General features: G+C 36.8%; 1 protein-coding gene across 1 annotated transcript in view; it reads right to left on the bottom strand.

The window, feature by feature from the left end:
- STK3 (serine/threonine kinase 3) overlaps positions 1 to 23837 on the bottom strand; it is a 126923-nt gene that overhangs the window by 80704 nt on the left and 22382 nt on the right. The window contains exons 5-6 of the mRNA XM_071421529.1: positions 20105 to 20269; positions 19517 to 19684 (exon numbers count right to left, since the gene is read on the bottom strand). Of these exons, the coding sequence (XP_071277630.1) occupies positions 19517 to 19684; positions 20105 to 20269 (333 nt within the window). The remainder of the gene's footprint in view (positions 1 to 19516; positions 19685 to 20104; positions 20270 to 23837) is intronic.

The raw sequence follows: 23837 nt of genomic DNA, 5'->3' as shown, positions 1-23837 counted from the left end.
ATCTCCAAGAAAGAAATAAACAATATGTCTTTCTTAATGCTTTAGTTGTGATCAAGTGATCAAACACTAGCTATAAAACAGTAGTTAAGATCTATGCTATTAAAGAAAAAAAACAGTTTAGACTTAGTGCACCTGACTGCAAATCAGTTAGTGATATTCTTTCTAATCATGTCTGCTGGACCTTGGCATCTTTTCTTTTCCCCAGAAGTTATCCACCTCTCAAGACCTATTATCAATTGCTAAAATAAAATGTAATGCATATTATAAAGTAGTAGCCTCATTATTTGTGTACTCTATAACACCCTGAATTATACAAATTAATTATTATTTGTATCATCTCAAGGTTTTGTATCCACCTCTTATTCCTACCAATATGATCTGCTACACTTTCAACAAATTTCACCCAACAGAGGAAAACAAAGCACAACACAACAGATTAATTAAATTGCATTACGCTAATGGCATCCAATGCTAATTAGATGTCCACTAGACTTGGTCATCTCTCACTCTACAGGATATCAAGGACACAGAAGAGAAAAATTCTTCATAATTAAGACAAAAAAATCAGAGCATAAGATATTTTGGAAGCCAGAAACATACAGACACTGAGAGAAAAGATCTGCAACAATGTGAACTGGCCTTGCCTCTATTTTTCTTTGCTTAAACCAAATTATAAACAAACCTGAAGAAAGATGAAAAGAATAGCAAGTATCTACAGTCAAGAGGCCTACATTATTTAACCTGGAATATTTTTAACAATTTCATAAGTATTGGGGTTGGGTAGGAGGCCTCTGTTTTACTGCCCTGTCCAAACACTTACTGATCATATTTTCATTTTTTGTTCTACCTCAAGGCATGTATCATAGCTTTTCTACAATGACTGACACTGCAGAGAAAAAAAACAAGTGAAAGCAAAGCCCTGTTACTACAGGTACACACAGAAATCACATTCCTTCACAAACTGTTTAGGAACAAAAATCTATAGCCTATATTGCTGAAAAAATTACAGGTTAGCAATTTGGCTGTTGCAATCACTCAAGTATGCAAACAATATAGCAATAGTTGAAGCACTCACCAGAAATGCTGATATTGTATAAATGGGCCATATCATACCCTTAATTTCTAACAGCTTGTCCCCAGTTTATCCAAAATACCTCAGGGCAGACAGGGGAAAGGATTTCTGAATGCAAGGGTTCTTCAAGACACAGCAGCCATATACAGTTACATGTAAATGGCCTTTCCTCTCCACAAACGATAGCAATCATACTCCTGGTTCCACCAGCAATATGGTAACTATTCACTGAGTAAACTGCATAGTTCACATGAAGCATCCCAAAAAGCATCTTCAAGATTCATCTTGCTTGAACAGCCTTTGAATAGCAGGATACTTTACAACATATATATGCAACTACCAAGTGAAGGCTTTGTAGATCTGAGAAACGTACACTTTGAAAATGGTGAAGAACTTGCATCTCTCTTGCTCTAATTGTATGTATTCATTCCACTCAAGCAGCTTCACAGAAATTCCTCTATCCAGCCTAAGAGTATCTAGAAAGCTCCCTTAGAGCAGAGACAATAGAGGCAAGAAATATTCCTAAGCAAAGTAGGAAACTAAAGCATGAATGACATCTATGTTACCTGAGGGACACATGGAATTTGAAAGGAGTATCAGCTGGTAGACTCCCAGCATAAAAAAATAATAAGCTAATCCCTATAAAAGTCCACACAGAGTCACAAAGGTTATCAAACTCCTCCATTCCTCCTCAGATCCAAGGTCAACAAATAAGGAAGACTCTATTAAAAGGTGCAGATTGAAGGAAAGTACTATGGACACAAGGATTTCTGAGGGACACCACAGTCACAGAGTGGTTGATACTGGAAGGGACCTCTGGAGGCCATCTTGTTCAATCCTCCTGACCAAGCAGGACCACTCAGAGGCAGATGCCAAGGACTATGTCCAGACAGCTTTTGAGTACCTAAAGTATGCTCCAGAACACTTCCTAGCTGAACAGGGCTCCTAGCACTCAAATAGAGAGGAACTGAGTTAGCAGTTCCTCATGGCAGCTAAAACACGGAGAAGTAACACAAGTGATAAAAATCCTAAAGGAAAAGCTTGACATGAAACAGGAAGAATCATTATTTCCTGTGGATTTCCAAGGCAAAAAGACCTCCTTTGCAAGTCCCCTCTCTCAAAGGGTAAGTTTTGAAGCATTGTTCCAGATTCATGTTTTCCTGAAAAGTGTCAAAAACTATTCCTGACAAATATTACACTCTTGAGCTTAAGGAACAAAGACCTTCACAGAGACTTGAACTTCACTTGACTTCTTTCTTTCTCAGGAGACTGATCCTCACCTGGGAAAAAGCAATCCCTCTCACAGTATCATTCCTCTTGGTCACCTGTACATACAGTGTCCTCAGGCCACAGAGGAGCTCCTATGTCTAAAGTTTCTGATGTGGATGATGAGAGGTAGATGTCCTCACTGTTAGAACAGGACAAAGACTGAAGCTATACCAGGCAACCAGAGTCTCAGATAAATTCTCAAAGTCCTCTATAAGCTAGCACAGGGTGAATGCAAATTCCAGACATACAGCCCACTCATCCAGGCCAAAGCAATATGCTAGTATAAAACAGGGCCATCATACAACTCTGCATGAAGAATGCCATGTATTTCAGGAACACTCTTTCCTCTATCATTGTATTTAGAGCTTATGTCTTGTCTCTGCACCCCTATATATTTAGCTGAACACCAGACCGCACAGTGCACCCAAACTTATTTCAAATCAGAAATGAGAGCCATTGATTTGGAAGACAGCAAGAGCTAGAAAGCTGCTGAAGGCTATTGGTTCAAATTTCAGGTAGAGAAAGGCTGGGCACACTGCTTGAAGACACAGTACTCAACCTGAAAGCACCGAATGCAAGTCATAAAGCAAAGGTTCCCTAGAACAGACAGCAACACCAGGAAGTGCAGAGGGTGGTATCTTAATCACTCCTCCTGCAGTTTCTCTTGGCTGCTTAAGGAACTATGGGGGGTGATGGACTGAAACAATGACTCAAAAGCAGCACAGCACACTCTAAAGGGCCTTTCCTGTGGCAGAGCCCAGGCACTGCATAACCAAGACCACCACCAAGTCCCAGGTCTAGTGAATTATTTTCTTTGTCCAGAAATGTATATGCCCACTGAAGAAGGAACTTGGCCTTCATAAGTTAAAGGGAACATAAAAGCAGAACTAGGAATGGCATAAAGACGATTAAACAAGCCACCCAACCAAAATAAAGAGTGCTCACTTTGTAGAAATTATTCACTTTAAACAAGCCTTTATTTAAAGCAGTAGCAAACTCCACAGTCAAAGTCAACTCGCATACAAAAGGAAAGGGAGATGGGAGATTGTCCCACCTTTCTTTACTCAGAAAAATAGAGGAACTATGAACATACCTGCTACAGACTGCTGGGCTATGTAATCCCTATGTTAGATTAACACAGGTAATGATTTAGAAGACAACAATATAAAGAGAAAAGTCAAGTGCTTGAGCTGAAATTCAAGCACACATTAAACTAATAAGCTGATCTTAAAAACAGCAACAAAAGTTTTAGATAGGATAAATACAGGATAAATTCCTTCAGAAATTCAAAGCCTGTAATCACATATTTCATAAAAAAAAAACCTGCTAGACTGAAAGTTTTCATGGGAATCTGCCTAGCAGTACAGATAAATACAGGATGATTTACCAGGTTCTCTGCCTAATTCCACTCCAAATGACCTATGTGATGTCCAATTGATCCAGAAAATGCATAAAAAGACTCATTTTCTACACAGTAGTTAAGCATTGCTTGGGCATGCACTCTTGGCAGTAAAACTGAGGGTGTCTTGGTTTAGTATCACATACAGCTTTAAGTCCACTGGAGCTCTTAGGTAAAAACATTTTGTGAAGGACTGTATAAAAATCAACAGTTTGCATTTATATGATCACCAAGGAGACATCTGCAAGCTGCTGAACAAACAATGCCTTCCAAGTGTTATTAAACATGGACACTAAAAAATAATTAAACAAATACTCATTTTCTGCATGACTGAAAAGAGTAATTTTTAACAGGGCATTATTTGCAAATATATAGAATGAAAGAACTCCTCTGTGTTTGTGTGCCTGTGTAACTCTGATTTATCTCTCAGAGCTCTCTGAGAGATAAATCAATATGTAAATATGTATTCCTGCATATAAAAAACTAAGCTCTTTCTTTATAGATATTGAGATATGTTTATGGATTTTATATATACACATATATTCCTCTCAAAGAACTAACTCCATAGATAAAGATATTTAAAAAAAACAACCCAGTAACAATAAAAATTTGTTTTCTTCATCTTCATTCAATGGAAGCAGGTTTCCACAAGTCTGGAAATAGCTTGCAATCATGGGGAAAAATACAAAGAATAAAATGCTCATTTTTGTCTGAAAATACTGAAGTTCCTGATCCCCTTCTAGATGCAAGTTTTTAACACCTACTGCTCTGCCTCTGAGAAAGATTTGCCTTTATTTCCCTAGCAAGGCTGTTTGTACTGGAGATGAAGCATAACTCTAGGTTACATGAGCACAAGGTACAGCAGTTAAGGAATGGTGAATTCTCAAAACACATCAGTCACATCCATTAGCTACTCACATGCACACCCTGAACTCACTGGTTTTTCTCTTTAAGAAGCTGGTGTGCAAAGACAACAAAATACAAGTGAAACGACTACTACAGAAAAATCTGAAAGCAGAGGCTCCCCCAGTGAAGGGATTGCCATGGCTGGGTTCTGATTTTCTCTGTGAAACAGAACTCCAATCTCTCAAGGAGGCTTCGCAAAGCTTCACTCCTGCGGCTTGACTTACCTTTTCTCTGCTTGCATGCTGGAGAGCTGCCCTTTGCCTGACCAAAGCACTGGGGACATGAAAGGAGGTGGAAGAGATGAAAATTCATGTGGAAATTGGGAAAAGAAAGAATATTCCTGAGCACATCTTGCCTGACCTAAACAATCCAGACTAAGTATCAAAATTTGGCTTTAACTTATGGTAGGGGACCAGCCAACCATTACTCGGGCTCTAAACAGGGCCACTTAAAACCTTCAGTTTCTAAAACAGATCCTTATACCTGCCAAATGGCAAAAAAAATTTTAACAACCACTGTTTATATATTAAAAACACCGATTAAAAATAAAAAATCCAACCACACATACTTAAACTGTCTGTAACAAGAAGTCAACTTCATTTTTTAGTGAATACTCAATCAATTTCTTTAGTTAAATTATAAATACACTTAATGATAAATTTAAGAAGAGAAAACATATAACTTAACTCCTAAATTTGCCAGAGGTTCTGTAAAGAACAGCATCCAAAACCAACACAGCTTACCTTTGCATATCACCCCACCAGCATTAGCTTTCTCTGCCATTTGGACTTAACACTCCATACATTCAAATGACTCCCTCAGTGAAAAAAAAGCCATCTTTGGTTGACCATCATTGGAATGGTTATTTGAAACTGGTAATCACACAATTCTTTCAATTCTTATCATATTACCAGTATTTTATGGGAAACAGATGTTAGCAGCACAACTTAGTAAGAATTACTGAACAACTTTTCTTCCAATTTCATAACAAATTAGGCAATGCTTAGTTGATGCATCTGAAAAAAGTTACAGAATTGCAAGCCCTAAGGCACAGCGCTGGTGTCATAATTTAAACCATCACCATCTGAAATGCAAAGGCATTAGAAACATAATGTTTTACTCTGTTAAACAAATTTCCCTTACAGATGAATTTGTTAATAAATTCTGAAGCCTCAATAGCAACCAAAAGCTCCCATTTCAACATCAAAAATCTAGCAGAGTTCTTACAAACATAATACTAAAATTCCCCAGATGTTTATAAATAAGTAGTGAAATACAAATAAATAATTAAATTCTTTTTTTTAACTAAAGCCCATCTTGGCCATAGCAATTATGAAATTATGATAGAGTTTTTGATTCCTATCATGAAAGCAAAACAAAGCTAGAGAAGGGAATAATGCAGAAGTCAAATCATCCTGTGTGTACACTACAGTAGCAGAGCCTAGGTAACAATTCGCAAATTTAAACACAAAGCAAGATATTTTCAGTGTCTGTTTTTAGCTCCTGATGTGCTCTCTTGGCCCCTAGTAATTCAGTTTACTGCCTTTAAAGTCCCTCTGAGAGGCTACTTTTATAAATGTAACTATCAAAGGAAACCAATAAAGGTGGAACCTTTTGTCAACTGCTGCAATTCTGGAGTGTGAAAGTTAGTTATTTTAGCAACATGCATCAAGAGCATCTTTTGATCAAAGTTGTGTTGCACAAGGCAAAAAAAAGGTCCTGTGTCAATGCCAGGTTTGGCAGTTTCCTTCTACTCACTATGTGTCTTCTCATAACTGTCATTAATTAAATGCCTAACAAATGTAATTATGATGTTCAGGATACACCTTCTTCTTTTGTTAACATTAAAGGTTAATTTTACAGAAAAAAAAGTTCCCTTCAGGTGTGAAAGAAAGCTGAGCCAATGGTTTTGTTTTCTCAATACAGGTAAGGAGTTAAGGTAGCATCCCAACTAGACTATTAAAAAGCAGTAGGAAAAGAACATGGTCAGTATATGAAACAATACCTGGAAGACATATATGACTTAATGGCTTAAGAAAATGAACATTATACCTACTGACTTAATCTATAAGTACTAAGGGGTCAAGAACAAACTCTTATATTATGGGCATGTTAGTCTAGTTGATTTTTATCAAAGTTCTTTCCAGACAACACTAAAGCAGCTTTAGGAATCCTAATGCTAGATCAGAAACACCGCAGAAGATTACACTTCTCCACTTCTCCTGCAGTAAGTAACTTTAAAAAAAAAACAACTAATAGGTTAAATTTTGCATCAGCTAACTTAATGCTGAACTGAACCTTAATCTAACCAGAACATGCACAAAGTCAACAAGCCAGCAGCAGAAATCCTGCAGCATATGCTTTAGCCCCTTGGTGAAATGCACTTCTGTGTCCACACTCAGTCCAGGCGCTGTGAATGAATTCTGCAGTGAAGGTTATGAATTACAGCCTGAAACAGAAGGCATCTTCCACACGGAGAGAGGTAAACATGGAAACAAGCTCAGAGGCCAGGCACATGACTTTGGGTACAGAGGCATGGCAGGGCAGTGCACTGCTCCTGAGCTGGAGCCACATCACGTCCTGCCCTCAGCCAGCGCGGCAGTCGGAGAGAGCACCCCCCAACTTTTCAACACCCATCCAGACAGACAGACATATCCTCTGGCTTTCAGCCTGTCCTACTGCTCACCCAGGCCTACAGCAGTAAGACCTTTCTCAAGCACCATCAGCTTACCATAACATTTCCAGTCTAAAAAGAACCTTCCAGCTACTGCACACTCCACATATTTTCACACCAGGAAGTGGCAATGCAACCAGTTGCTCCACAGTCACAATTTATACATGACAATTCACACGACTGCTAGAAGGATCAAGTTCTAAGAAACTTTGTGCCAATTTCTCTAAATAATTTAATTACTCTGACTGTTTAACAACAGCATGTTTTACAAATTAGGAACTTGCATATGCTCATTTTCACCACAAGAATCAAATGCTAGCTACTTCTAAACATCAAAAAACACAGCTTGCACAAATTAGTCATATTATTCAGAGAAACAAACAAAAAGCAAGACATTTACAGTATGCACACAGTTGCTCCAGAGACACTCCTGGAGAAAACTGAAGGGGGACAGTACAGGCAAAGTTCACTTGTGTCTGGATGTACCTGCCCAGTGTAGAAGTGCCCTGTGTCCCAGGTTAGAGTTCATGATTATTACATTTCTTAAGGAACATCCCACTTGAAACAGATGACTGTTTAAACACATGCATGTCAGTTTGCCAACAAATCTTGTGCTGGCTGATGCTACCTGTTTTACATTTTCATAGCATGAGGAAAGGAGCAGCAGCAGAGAAAATACTGGGCTGCCATCTCTAATGCCTCCAGTCCCAGCAGCAGGACACTGGGAAGTACTGCACCACAGGTACCCATGAACTCCATCAGAGGTACTCTCTTTTCTGGGAACAGATTACTTCATTATCTTCCAAAACTATTCTAAGTTTCTGGGGGAGAGTGGAAAATGTAAGACATCTTAAACTTCTCAGACTGTCCAGTGTTCCTGTAACTATTACTAAAAATCTGAATTGCTCCATCAGAACAACAACATTTTCCTTATTTAATTGTCAATAGTATAGCACGGAGCTCAGAGGAGGAGCTCCTCACAGCAGATGAGGCTTCTGTCAGTAGAGTTTTTTAGGCAAGTAGGTAATGATAAGCAGTATTTGGAAGAATTATGTCCATGTTTGTGTTTCTGAAACACAAACTGATAATGTATTAAGATTTGTGGCATTTGGAACACCACATATGTAATTTTAATAAGGTGAATTCTCAGACATAGTAAAGAAGCACAGACAAAAGCAGAATCTGGAGGTAACACTCATGTTGCTTTTGTTTCCTGCGGGAATGCAAATGACAACTTACATCTGGAAGAAAACCCTGGATCCACACAGCTTTAAAAGCAGACAGATTGTGTTATCTAAAAACTATGAATTTTTGCTCTACTTTTCTGCAGCTAGTTATTACAGCTTTCAAACACACTTTTTGAGACAGTGTATCAAAAATACTTCCTGTATTTCAGTACATTTTAAAAACAGCAGAACAATAAAAACTGGCATTAGTACAGAAAATTCTAATTTAAAAAAAATCACAAATTGTATACCCAAATAATTTGAGTTAGTTTGTAAAGTACTGACTGTGTATTAAAGCTTTGTCTAAGTATTTAGTAAGTAAAATCAAAGGCTGAGCCAGGCTGATTTCATTCTTCTCTAAAACCAGGGTGGTCTACAGGCAATTTTTGATACCACTGGTGTTGCCAGGGAAACAAAATGAAAACAGGTGCCATCAAATACAAATTAAAGATTTACTTCTATTTTAAACCACCTTAAAACAAAGTTTCCATAAACTTAACTGATATTACTGCAAACTTGACAATACTTTACAACAAGAAAAGGATTATAAGTTGTCTTTAGACCATCAAGTTTTAACTGAAGCAAATTTAGACTGATTGGCAACCCTTCCTTTTAAATAAATAAATTTCTTCATTAAATATGCATCATCCTCTTTAAAAATTACCTAGTGTACATTTTAAGGCAATATAATACCATGACAGAAACAGGGTACATGCAGTCTTAATAAGCTTTCTTTATTCCAAATTTTATCCACCTCCCAATCTAAGCAATTTTTTAGATTCTTTATGAAGTAAACAACCAGTATAGGCTCAAAGCATATAAAAATCTTCTGGTAAGTAGCAACAGAAGCTTAATATTTTCCTCCTAATTTGATTGTGGTTTTCCCCCACATATTAAAAAAAAAATCAAATATCACTTTAACTAAAACCCAAGTAAATACACTTCTGCTTTTAAAACTTGTAATAATGAGCTAAGAATTTGACAATACAGCAGTCAAGTCTCTAAAGCACTTCATCCAGGTCAAATAGCTATACTGCCAGAAAACATATTTTAAAAAAAGTGAACATACAATTCACTTCAATAAATAAATAAATATTAATTCAAGTTTCAAGACATTAATTTTAAGAATGTCTTAAAATTGTTTACCGAGTTCTTTTTTGGCTTAAAAAGACATTAGTTGTATACAAAAAATTCAAACAGACATTTCAATTAAAAGCAATATACAGATTCCCTCCTCTTTAATGAAGCTAATTGCCAGACTGCATAAAAATTAACCTTGTATATTTAGTGCTAACCCTAGAACTTGAAAGATAATAGTAAAAAGAAATGGAAGTATATTTGTAGCTAATATGTACAGGTCTTGACTTAAAAGTGGTATACTTGACAATATCCTGGAAGATATTACAGAATTGCTAATAAAATTAATTCTCCCAAATCTGTGCATAAACACCTTGTTGAACTATTTTCCACATCATAGTGCGAAACTGAATAAATTCAGCATACAATGACATGTACAAATAATGGAAAATTGTTGGTTTTTTTTAAATAACAATGGCTGTAAAGCTCATTAATAGAAAAGCCTTGTTATGATAAAATTGTCATTTTAGATTTAATGACTGTGGATGATTGCCTATTCCAAATAAAATTTTATTGAGATCTTCAAGTTGCGAACCAATTTTGCTTTGCCCTCTGATCTATGTTTACAATATTACTAACATCACAAATTAGCAAATCTATAGCAATTAAAAAACTTCTGAATAAGCCTTTCGGTAGAAGGTTGTCAGCTTGTTTGCTTTTAACATTTGCCCAGGAGAAAGCAGCCAGCTCAGCCACAGTGGGTACTGGTATCCTGTGCCATGCTACGTCTGCCGAACGCATTCCGGGCTTTACCCTCATTAACAGTTCTATCAAATAACCTTTAACAATGTTTACAGGCATAGGGCTTGAGCCAGTGCTCAAAGCATATTTTCATTAATTTCATGGCTTCATTCCACCTCTGTTTACTGTTCCAATATCTTAGAAAAATAATTTTTCCAGGTCCAACATTTACCACTGAAGCATCTTGTAAATAAACAGGTAGCATCATGGTATGGGTCCTTTATTCAGATTAGCACTACTAAGAATCTGAATCACTCACAGAAGATGCACTGCATTACATGAAACTAACCAAGATCAAACTCCCTTTACAGTTATTTTTAGTTAAAAGTTTCAAGTTAACTCACTTGTGTGTAATTGTGAAATTACTGTACTGATCCTCCACTTACTTTGAAAGTGATTAATCAAAGTCAGAGAAAACCAACCATCAACTGAAGCATGTCTCAAATTTCTTATTCAGGGGAAAGTCTAAAAAGATGCACTAATTTAATTTAATTAAATCCTCATTTAGAAGCATGCAATAAATGTTTTCCATTTAATTCAAGTTAAACTCCAGTTCAAGTACAAATTTCAAATATTCTCTGCTTCTGCTACTTTATTACACATGACAGATTAACATTTCCTTTTTGCACATATGCACCAGCAAACCCAACATAATTTAAAACTGCAAGGAATTTATATTTTTAACAGTAATAAACATTAATTCTACTTCAAAAAATTCTAGCGACATAAAGAAAATTCTGGTGATGTGAAGGAGTGACAACTCATTCTCTAAGCTACAATCAAACATCTATGCTGGATTCTGCAACTACTCTTTAATTGCACTTTATTTATATTGCACTTTAATTATATAGTTTAATTGCACTATATAAACTTGCAGTTTACATAGTTTTAATTGCACTTTATTTATATAGTTTTGTTACATGAACTTTCAAGCCATCTCCTCACTGAAAAGAAAAGCAAGATAGAGAGATGCAAGAAAAAAGGAGGGTAAATAATAAAGGCAGGAAGACAACAATTACACACATCAGATTGTAGACTGTTTGAAAAGCTTTAATGTGAACAGGAATAGGATGCTATCATCCTCCAGTTTAATCACTGAGCACACCTCAAGTAATCTAGTGTTTTCACTGCAAATCAATGCTAATGCCTTATCATTAAAGAGTTCAATAAACCAGAGAGATCTATCAATCCTTTGTTTGGGAAGCCATGTGGCAGAACCTCTTTGAAAAGTTCCTTGGCCTATTAGGAAGAAAAATTTTACTATCTTTGAAGTTTTGCCAGAGAACAAATGGTATTTTTTCCTATCTTGCCTTCACAGTGGTATTATGAATCTTTCTTTCACATAAAATGGGCTGATGTTAAACATACAGTCCCTTTGCATAGCAAGCTGTCCAGTCTTGGAAACTGGATGCTGCCACGCTGGCACATCATTCCCTAGGAGGCTAAATACTCATCACTGAGTCTGGTAAAGTCAAGCAATGAACTGTTGATTGCAATTTAAGGAAATAAATAAAATATCACATGCTATATTTCATATGTTTTGCAACCAGATGCTTCTAAATTTGTCTTCAGTGTCTGAGGAGAATTCACACATCATTTCTTTTCAGTCCATTTATATATTTTGACTAAGCCATACCATAGGAATTTTCATTAAAATTCTATGCTGAGCACACTGAAAAACTGAAAGAAATCGTATTTCTGTATCACAAGAAACTAGACTATACCCCTAGAGCACTTCCCTGGGTTGACTTCCTCACTCATAAGAATTTTTCCCCTTCACCTCTACAGCAAGGCCATAGGAGGGCTGATCACAAACAAATAAGCAAATTAAATCCTTTGGAAATTCACTGCCTGCATTAATCCTGCAGGCATTACACATTAAAAAAGAACTTATGTTCAAAGGGTACTATGTCTGTAGCTATGACGAGCATTTCCATGAAAAATAAGAGCTTAAGGAAGAAAGCACTTGAAATCACCTTACATATATGAGTGAACACCAAACATATTTTAACTAAAATTATAAATCGTACTTTGAGTTTGGAGACCCATACACACTTTGAAATTAAAAAGAATTTAAAAAATCTACAGAGCAGGATCTCTGCACCTCCATGATCAGCTTGCCCAAGAGTCACAAGTGAAACTTTGACAGAAAATTATTTTTCTGTGGGACCACAATTTGCCCTTTATTTAGTTTTCAATTCACTACTAAAAATAACTCAACAACAACGAAAAGTAATGTCAAGTTGAAAAAAGTACCTAAAAACTCTTCTTTCTATCTAGTAAAAATGTCATTACTGTAATAGTTAACAGTTGCCTTAATTGTATTCCAGAAAATTTAGAAATCTATCTCCTCACATTAAGGTACATACAACAACCCATCAAAAACATGCATGCACCTAATTAAAGAATAATAGCTAATGAAATAAGTTATCAGTCCAATTGTTGTTACAATTATAGCAATTCTCCTGGTGATCAGTAGATTTATTATCTAGATATTAAGACTCCAGCGAACTCTATGCAAATATTTCACTTAGGTAGCACCTCGGGTATTTGCTCACAAAAAATGGAAACATGCACAGATATGCAAGTTCAAATGTACACAACCACTCACTTTATTCTGCCCAACATTTATCATCTTATTCCAGATGAGTTGAAAGGAGTCAAATCATGAACAGGACATGTTGAAAGGAGTCAAATCATGAACAGGGCATTAGGATCTGGTCTGCACCTCAGCCTTTACTTACCACACCATCAGCAGTTCAGGCAAAGAGGTCTGTTCACACACTATAAAAATTGACCATTCATTTAAAATAAGTAAATACATTTATTTTGACAAGTAAATTAAGTGAATACACTTACTTTGACAAATAAAATAAATCTTGAATAAAAAAGCATTTAGCGCCTTTTTTTTTTAATGTATTGCTTTGTCTGTTTTGGTTTTTGATTCATACAAAAATTCCTGCACAGCACTTATTCATATTTTGATCAGAGCAGGTGGATAGATTGTTTACTAATTTCAATTAGCAGCATATTTAATTAAAATTTAAAGCTTTCCTTTGTTAAGAACTCTTAAGTATGTCAACTTCCTTAGAGTTCAGTCCTGAGAAGTTGTTGAACAAAAAATGAAAACTACCAAAGATACAGATCAACACTGGTATTAGATCAGCTGCAATTGATCTGAACCACATACTACTACGACTACTACTCACTCCAGGCAAAAATGTTCCATATGCCATTAGAATATGTATTGTATTTCTCATGGTGATTTATGTGGAAAGCAATTCCTTTAAAACCGTTTTTTTTTCCTCAGTCTCTACAGAGAACGTACCTTATCTTCTGTTAGACAAATACAGTCTGGTGTAAACAATGCTTATGGGTTTTTTTCTTTAATAAAGTTGTAACACCTATTTGAAACTTTGGCTACAAACAGTACCAGAGGCAAATATATTATGAATCAAAACTTGACTTCAGCTGCATGCAAATTGAAGACCACTGGAAGTTTCCCTCCAAGAAGTTCTGCTGTATCACAGCAATAGCATTTAAAGATGGAAGAACAGAATGAGCTGGAGAAGGAGGAAGGCTTTGTGGGGGAACACTCAGCCATGAAAGGTCTAGAATTCTGTCTAATTTTATCAATATGCCCAACCAGAAAAAGCCTCAAAGGACAATTAGGACAGCTACAAAATGCCAGTTTGTCCCTTAGGACAAGCATTTTTAAGGGTCAACTTCAGAAAAACTCTGCAGTTTCCTTTAATAATTACTAAGTTTTAATCATAATAAATTTACAGATGGCCAGCTAAGACTCTGGTTTTGCAACTACTGAAATCAACTTGGCTGATGCCCAAAAATAGATGAACAATTTCTTCTACCAGTACCACCCACACATTTTTGTCCCCACCTAGTTGAAGCACCCTGTTAACAATACAATTGAAAGCTACTTCTTGTTACTTGGTTAGTTTTCTGATCCAGCCTATCATGTGACCACCTAAACACTCATTCCAGCAGAAATGGATGTTGGAAATGCATGGAAACAGGCAGGAATACCACCCCTCTGCACCCACTGCCTGCATTTAGGTATGTATAAAGCAAATACAAAAACGCCATTTAAAGCCTAGAGAGGGCCAAAGGTCTTACAACAGCTCTTCGAAAACAGAACACATGCTCCTCCAATTCCTCTACTGTCACAGCCCTATCACATCAGTGCCTTGGGGTCCCCACAGCAAACACATGTTACTTGCACCTTAAAACAGCACAGTTCACTGTCATTCTTCCACAAGATTGTGAAGAGTAGTAAAATAATGAACAGTAATGTACAATCAAATATCCATATTTTAAACTCTTTAAATATTAGCTCACTCTATCTTGACACAGCAGGCAAGAAGACATCAAGTTACAAATTAACAGCATCTCATAGAAAGTTCTTAAAAGGTAAAGGACTTTTAGAAGTTAATTCAAAGTCTTTTGCAAAGATAAGCAAAAGCACTAAAAAAAGAAAACCATATAGTTTTACAAACCTAGTCTAATTTAAAAGCAGTAATGCTGAGATAAGATAGGTGAACTCCTAAAGAAAATAACAGAAATGAGATAACACCACATGTTGGAGAGAAGAAATGCAAGAGCGACTGTACAGAAAGACAGAAGTTGGTTTTTTTTTTCCTTTCCTCAATTTCTGGCACAAAAGGCATATAGAAAAGTGTCTTCTTAATGGCTGAAAAACTGGCCCCAATTTGACTGCCATGCTCCACATGACACCTCTTTTTTCTTAGAGCCCTACAGAGCAACAATTCTCACTTCAATCTCCAGTTTTAATGCAATATGTCGAGAATAAAAAACGGGAAATTGTAGTTTGTTATAAGATACATCAGGAATAAAAGGTTATTACAAACAGATTAGTCCAGGGTGGAAATGACACAGGCTAAGCAGGAGGCATGGATAATCTGGGTAAGTGCCATGGAAAAATAAATATCATGATTGAACTTAAGGCAAATGGAAGCAGTTCAAATTGGCTTCCTCCAATTCACTGCAGAACATGTGATGCCCACATGTCCATTTCCAACAAACTTCACCATAAAGAAACAGAGACCAATGCTGTGAAGTGTTGAAAAACACATCTAGCACCAGCTTCTTCCATGCCACAGCAATGTGAATTACTGCAGCTGCCTGATAAGCATGAAAGAAAAGCGTTCGGGCTTTTTTAGTCTTTTTATTTCCTTGTCTTTTGTAAGAGAGCTACCAGCATTTATTTGAAGCACACCAACCTGTCAGTAACTGTTCACCTTGCAAAGAAGAAGAAATTTTATAAAACACACACGTTGCCATTTTACAGTTGTTCTAAAAGGCTCAAAAGCAGCAGCTCCCCTCAGCCCATTTCCTCTGTCCACTACACGCTCCTACAACTTCTCTGGCCCAGTTCTAGGAGGTTTCTATCACGTTAACTTTTCAGAACATCAGCTGCTTTATCCAACTCCATGTGAGGCCACAATAACATTAGTGTTTGCTTAACAGAAAGGTCAGGAACTCCTGGCTACACACAGGATGCCTCTAACAGCAGCAGCCCACACTTAAATTGATCATAAAAATCTCAGCCTTGCAGGAATAACTGATCGCATCACTACGTGAATATGAGGAAAAATTTTAGTAAGGGTGGCCTAGAGAAGGACCTCAAAAAGAGCCATGCTTAAGTTTAAAGATCAGCTTTATGGCAAAGTGTTATTAAAGCCAAATACCAGCAGCAGAAGGATCATATGAAAACTATGCAGCTTAAAGGATGTTCCACCAAAAAAATTCTTACATGACAATTTGAAATCATGGTTTGTTTAGCAAAGACAGAGGATATTTCACAAGCATGTTAACACTTTTTAGAAAAAGACCAGGATCACAACTGTTACACTAAAACAGCCCATTCTCTGTGCTCTCGTCACAGATTAAAAATAACAAATTTAGAAATACTAAGGATAGATATCACATGCAGAGGAGTGACTGAACAAAACAGTTAATGGTTTGAATTAAGTTTTGTCTGGGGTAGGACATACATATTTCATCACTACAGGACAGCATATATGCTGCAGTCAATGGGGACATGGGAATTCAGCTGTTAAAACATCACTGCAGTTTCAGAGGAAGAGACTGAGTCTTGACCTAGAACCACAATGAAGTCCCCTTTAATTAGCTCCACTATAAATTGCTAACTGCTCATCACAGCAGAGCAATCAAAGGCAGATGCAGACACTGTTAGCCACATTAACCCTGGGTGCTGCACAGTCTGCTGCAATCAACATGCTTTTAGTCCTGCTAGATGGGTTAAATTATTTAGGTTTGAATGATTTTTTTTTTATCAGCAAATTCCTTGCTATTTCTAGCAGCTGTATCACCCTGTTTTAGGGCAACCTTGAGGACATCTCTATTTCTCCCTCCATTACAACTACCTGAAAATACTCCTCCTTTTAAAAAACCAGAAAATACACAGAGGTTTCACTTTTCATCATTAGCAAAAGCAGAAAAGGACTCTGACATCGAGTACTGAGCCCATAATTCTTAGGTGAATAAAGCATTAAAACTACTGAGCTGGCAATTGCTCTTGACCTTTGAGCCTCAAACCAAGTGTGACAACTACAGCTCCTGTTGAACTCAAGTTTGCAGCAGGAAGAAGCGAAATAAATCTTAAGCTGTGCCAAGGGAAATATAGGTTGGATAGCAAGAAAAAATTTTTTAGAGAAAGAGTGATAAAGTACTGGAATGGCCAGCCCAGGGAGCTGGTGGAGTCACCATCCCTGGATGTGTTTAAAGAAAGACTGGATGTGGCACTCAGTGCCATGGTTCAGTTCAGGTGTTAGGGCTTGGGTAGGACTTGATGATCTTGAAGGTCTTTTCCAAGCTTGTGAGAAATAGCATGGATGACACTTACAGTCAAATACACTATGACAGAAATACTTAACCAGAAAAAACCTGCTTCTTCTTCCCCCTCCCACCTGAAATTCCATTTTGCACCCCCCACTACTTCTTTCCCATCTGAAACTAGTACAAATCTTTGGAGAAGTCAGAGTGTGGTTAAGCAGAGGAAGCTATGCTTGTTTGCATGGAATCTGCTATTTCCTCTCTGCCAAAACACTTGTTTAAAGAAGTCATGTAATATTTCTATTAAACTGTAAATACAGTTGACAAGGAAATGGCCTACTGGCAGTGCATTACCTTTGTGGCAGTGCCAACCAGCCTACAGCAAAATAGTGTGCATGGTAATTTCACTATGCATTCCCAGGCAACAAAATTGTGCCTTACATAAATACCACAGAACTCCAGCAACATCTAGGAAAAGCAATGAAAATTTGCCCAAGCTTTCATGCTTGCCTGTATCAATTCTGTATCATAACTAAAACAAAGCATCTACATATGGCCAAAAGTCCTGTGAAGCTGTATCATATGACACCAGAAAAACTATTGCAACTTAAATCTGTGTATTTCTTGTTAACCACTGTAACAACTCACTAATAAAAATTAAGAAAAACTGAAGGTATCAAATATACGAAAGAGTACTAACTACATACAAGCCCTTAAAAACCACAATGTAATTTAAACGTAATTCATTAACAAGAACACATGCTGTATGTAATCCAGAATTGTGTTAGATTACATTGGCCTTTGATAGCATTCACTTGATTGCAAGAATTAAACAGATCCACAAGCATTCAAACATAATGACCTTTGATTTATAAGCAGCTATTGTCATGCACATAAAAATCCTCTCTGATAATGTAGTCCTCACCTTTCAACAACTGGTGCAACTACATACAGTGATGTTACTCAGATGTAATTAAGGAGTTTTTGTTAGAAGTATAACCAAAAATCCCAGCATGATCAAGTGCAGTTAATTTGTCATCATTCTTCAAAATATTTTTACAGGTTATTTCACCTTAAATTCCCATCAAAATCCAGCTTCAGAGATACTTAGTTTGTTCTCAGCTTTCACCTGAGTATTTTTAGTTTGAATTGTAATTTTAAAACAGTTAATTACATGAAGAAAAATATGCTGCAGGAAAACGACTAAACTTTGCTTCCAAAATTATGTAATGTTTCTAAATGAAAATCACTCACTAGCTTTAACAGAAATTTCAGGAAACATCTCTCCTCCAAAGAGCACACACAACCAAAAATCAATAACCTAACAAACAAAAATAGCACTAAATACACTCGAATTCAGATGTGCATCACCTTACAGTAGTTGTATATGAACAGTACCTTCTCTTTCTATAGTGATGATTTCTTTCTGTTAAGATTCTGATACATGAGGCGCCAGCAAAAGAAAACTGAATAAAATAATTTAATATGCACTACAATTTTGCGGCAAAATTTCTAAGATTCTTCTGGAGAAAGGTATGCTTAAAGCAACATAAAGTGCCTTCTTAATTCAAAATGGGTTTTAAACAATTGAAGAATGTAGCATCACTGCAATCAGCATAGCTGTTCTATAGCTTATTACAAAAGCAGCATTATAACAGCAGCATGACTAACAGCATCAAGTTATCCCTAGATAAACATTGATCCCCATTAGCTTCTCTAAGTAATTCCTTTGTAACTGCTACTCCTCATAAAGCAACTAATTCTATTTACATTTTATTTTGCAAAAAGTAAACTCACTCATTAAGAGACCTTAGGAGTCACTAATAAATAAAAGCTGTCAGGTGTAACTAATAATAATAATATTAGCACTACTCCCATAGGACAGTTCTGAATTCTTCTTTAGGTCATCTTTATTTCAAAACTGCCTTTCAAAAGCAGACTGAGTCTTGGTGATGCAAATCTCCAAGTGCAGTATGAAATAGATTCTATATATTACCTCAAAGCCAATTAAGAGCATCCTGATGCAGCTCCCTCTCAGGTGGAGATACAGAAAAAAAACCTTACAGAAATGTGTTAAAACACAGGCAAACTGGAGTCAAGAGGAAGCAATACAGAAAGTAAAAATTGTTAGTATTAAAATCTCTATTCATAAACTTACAGCTTTATGATTCCAGTATTAGGGGGTTTTGAATGTTTTGTGGGTTTGAGGGTTGTTTTTTTTTTAATACAAAAATAAAAAATGCCACCAACACACTTACCCTCATTGGGTGAATATCAGCATATGGAGGCTTTCCTTCAGCCATTTCTATTGAAGTTATACCAAGGGACCAGATGTCTGCCACACAGTTATAGCCAATCTCTTGTATGACTTCAGGAGCCATCCAAAATGGAGTTCCTATAACAGTATTACGTTTTGCCATTGTATCCTGTAATTATATTATTTATGACATTAAACCAGGGATGCTTATTTTCAGATTACTTTTATATCAATTCTATATTTCAAGTTAAATTATCCACCCAAAGGTCAAATGGTAGTGACTTCCAATTAAGACCAAACAGATTCAGCCCATCAGCCTACAGAGGCCAAAGAGGTGACAATCAACCTCATACTAAAATTTAAAGAGATCATCAGGCACTTGATGCACTGGGCTATAAAAACAAACAACTAAAAACTAAATAGCCCTGCTGCATGTTAAATACTCACCATGATAAAGAATGTTAGTTTGCCACTACCACTAGTGGCAGTGACACTGCTCAGACACAAAATTCAAGACAGAGGACAAAGGTGAAAGAACAAGGTTGGGAGCACTACAGCATTTTAAAATTATCTTCCCACAGTTACTTACTGTTAACTGGCCAGCCACACCAAAATCAGCTAATTTTGCATGTCCCTCAGTGTTAAGAAGGATGTTTCCAGCTTTTATATCTCTATGTATTTTTCTCATAAAGTGCAAGTATTCAAGTCCTTTAAGAGTAGATTTCAAAATAGTTGCAATTTCATCTTCTGTTAGCTGCAAGAAAACATAAAACCACTTTCAGGTATACACATAGGGTCCATATATTTGACTTATTTAAATCATGATCATTTCGTAGTGATTATTGTAAGGAGCACAATGCTTGACTTTTTTTTTTTTTAGCAGCCCAGAAAAACTTCCATTTTAAAGCTAAAAAAAAAAACCCGAATAAAACTAAATTATTAAATGCCAACTATAGAGAAAAAAAAGGTGTTGTGTAGACTTGGCAGGCCAAAATGCTTCTCTTAACTCTAATATAGTGCAGAGTCACATGCTATCACAAATGCTACAATAAATTGCAAGTCAACTGGCAAAAAGATGACAGACGTTTCATTATGAAAAAAAAACACGACAGAGTGAAAAAAACTGAGACATATTTTGTTTTATTGCTTCATAAATAACACCAACTCTTGAGTAAGTCATCAGCTAGCAGTTGTTTATTTTCATCACTTTAGATCAACAAAATAGGAACACAAGCTCCTGAACAAGCGTTGTCAGAGAAACAGCAAGAGTCTCTTTTTCAGGTACCAGACCCCCTTGAGAACACTTCTTCATCAACATTTGTTCTCAAATAAAAGCACAAACATGCACATAAAACTCATTCCATGTGATGCAACTGCTCAAGGAAATACAAAGAAATTATCCATACAACTGAAATGCCAATTAATTACAGTACACTGATGCTTCAATAGAAGAACTAAAATGAACTTCACATATTCTCAGAAATGCAAGAAACTGGAAAAGTGAAGATGAATACTCTGATTTGGCTGCAATTCTGGGTTGCATTTTTCCCCTCTTTCCTCTACTTTTCCAATCCTACACAGAAAATAAATTAAGCACTAGCAATTCCTTCCAGTTTCAGTTCAGAAAGTGTTGGTAGACATCCACACCTCCCTCCAAAAAGCAATCATCATCAAAAGCCCGTAAGAAACAAAAAACCCACTTGTGATCACTCTAAGCCAAAAGAATGAAAGAACAAAAAGGAAAAAAAATATTAGTCAGCAAGATTATCTGCACCTGAGCTGCTCACAGGTTTTAATTATTTAATAAACAGAACCACTTCCCTGTTGCAGCTTCTATCCAGTCTCACAAAACCTAGGTGTGGAGCCCAAGGGCACAGTTGCACATTTATTTAAACAGCAGTCCTAAGCTCCAGTCCCTCCTTTCCCTGCAACCTACAGCAGTAATTCACAGTATCTCAGCCCTCCTTCCACTGAACAACTATAGCAGACAGATCCTAGTTGAAAACAAATCTGTCTGCCAAATTATTTTTCCAACAAAACAGTTCCTGGATTCAACTCATGGCATAGTAAAGAAGGACAAAGCAAAGTAGCTGCTGCTCAAATTGGCATTGCTTTCAAAAAAGTGCATGTGTTGATATACCCCAAGAGTTCCAGAGACTTTTATAAACCTTTTCCTATGCAAGCAGAGGATGAAATTGATGGTGGTGTATTAGCTCCAAGCCAAGCACTTACCGCCTCTGCTGTGCATTATGCATTCCTTGCCCACCATTTATCTCTGAGATCTTTCACTGCTTCTATTCAGCAGCACACGGCTCAAAGCCTTCACTTGTGCTACTTTATGCTGACTGCTATGCTGCTTCAAAGGACTGCATGCCAGAAGAACTGAAAACCCTGTTACACACAGTTCAAATAACACAACTTTCCTGGCATTGTGCCATGGGAGTAAAACCATTTACCTGATCTGGAGTCAAGCAAGAAGGGACTTCAAATCAACTGTAAGATAAACTTAAGTGTGGTCAAAAAGATATTTGGAGAAAGAGACAATCCTCATTATGTGAGCTAAAAATTCTACGGTGAATCACTAAAACTGTGATGATCTGCAGACTCACACTTCAGGCAATTTAAACCCTGGCTATTGAACACTGTATCTCGAATGGTTTAAGACATGCTGAGTGTAACACTTTCTGCCCAAACTTTACCAAATCCACCCAATTTCAGAAACAATAAAATGTCCTGAATCTCCAAAGCCTTCCATGCAGCTAATCCTGAACATGCAACAGAAAATGACCCTTAGCACTGACAAATGTATAGCAAGATAAGCATACAACTTCCCTCCCACTTTCATCTAGAAACAAGTATTATGAAAAATGGTGCTTAGAGGACATGGCAGAGATCACTCTTCAATATGTTGTGCTTCTAAGGAGGCAAACACCTAGCTTTAGTTCTTGAAAAATTAACCACATGAAGATCTTTGGATCATCAGCTCGAGATGGAGAAGTGGTTTTGTAGCTGCGTGACAAAGTCCAGCTCTCAAAAGGAGAGGCTAATGGAAGACTGGAACCAAAAGCTGGCAAATAAGCTATGGAGTGAGAATCCAGCAAACCAAAAGAGAATCCTGGAGTACTGCAACCTGATGCACTATCTGGGGATCCTCAGCAAAGTAAAGCTCAACCATGACTAAATATTACAGAAGAACAAAGTATTTACACATCCAAATACACAAAGTGGTCAAAAAAGCCCAGAGAAGTGAATACCACCTCTAAGAAGTAGGCAGAGAGCACAAGTCATGTTTATCACAAACAGCAGTAACAGGAAAGCACAGGAAAAAAGAATGAAGAACAGATTTATGATGTTCCAAGACACATCAATTCCAGCTTGAGACATCCTAGATTTATCCACCTGTGCTTCATATAATCATCATATATATAACACGATGCAGTCACTAAAATCACTCCTGCTTATACTGTAGCTGAACATGGCCAAGTATGTACACAATAATACTTAGACAAAATGTTTGGCTTTAATACCTAATATTATTTAGAAGGATGCAATGAATTTCCAGCCTTACACAAGAAGCAAAGAAAGTACACTCAACCTTCCCTAGACAAAATTACCTTTTCAGAAAATAATGCACTGCCATATTGAACATTACCATGCAATCATCAGAAAAAAAGTATTTAAAAAAAAGATTTCAAAATCATTAATTTCATTATTTTTGTGCCATTTAAACTTTTTGCAGAACCCATACCATCTATGGATAACAGTGAAAGCATATAAATTACAAAGTTCTCCACATGTATACTTTTAAATCCAGAAACACTTTTTAACTATGCAGTATTGCATCTGAGCTATACTGCACAGTTAAATGCAGTACATAATTTCTTCCCTTATTGGATGCACTGAACATTGTTTTAAAAGTTCCATTATGTTGCTCCTGTAGACCACAACATCTTGTGCAGAGGTTTTTGCACACACTAATGGTATTTAAGTATTTTGTACACTGGCTGCCAAAAAGCAAATGGTATCCTGGGCTGCATGAGATAACATTGCCAGGAGGTGCAGGAAGGTGAGTGATCCTTCCCTTCTGCTCCACACTGCTGACACCACACCTGGAGTGCTGGGACCACTTCTGGACTGCTCAGTATGAGAGACATGGACACACCAGAGAGAGTTAACAAAGGGCCACAAAGATGATCAAGGGACTGGAGCATCTCTCCCAGGAGGAGAGACTGAGACTGCGACCATTCAGCCTGGAGAAGCTCAAGCTCACGGGGAATTTTTTTAAATTTATGGGAATAACTGAAGGGAAAGTGCAAAGAGGA

Source organism: Agelaius tricolor, unplaced genomic scaffold (assembly GCF_023055355.1).
Source record: "Agelaius tricolor isolate 1412-34295 unplaced genomic scaffold, bAgeTri1.0.p SCAF_2, whole genome shotgun sequence".
Lineage (NCBI taxonomy): Eukaryota > Metazoa > Chordata > Aves > Passeriformes > Icteridae > Agelaius > Agelaius tricolor.
The sequence above is the reverse complement of the archived record's forward strand: the minus strand, read 5'-3'. Positions and strand labels throughout refer to the sequence as shown.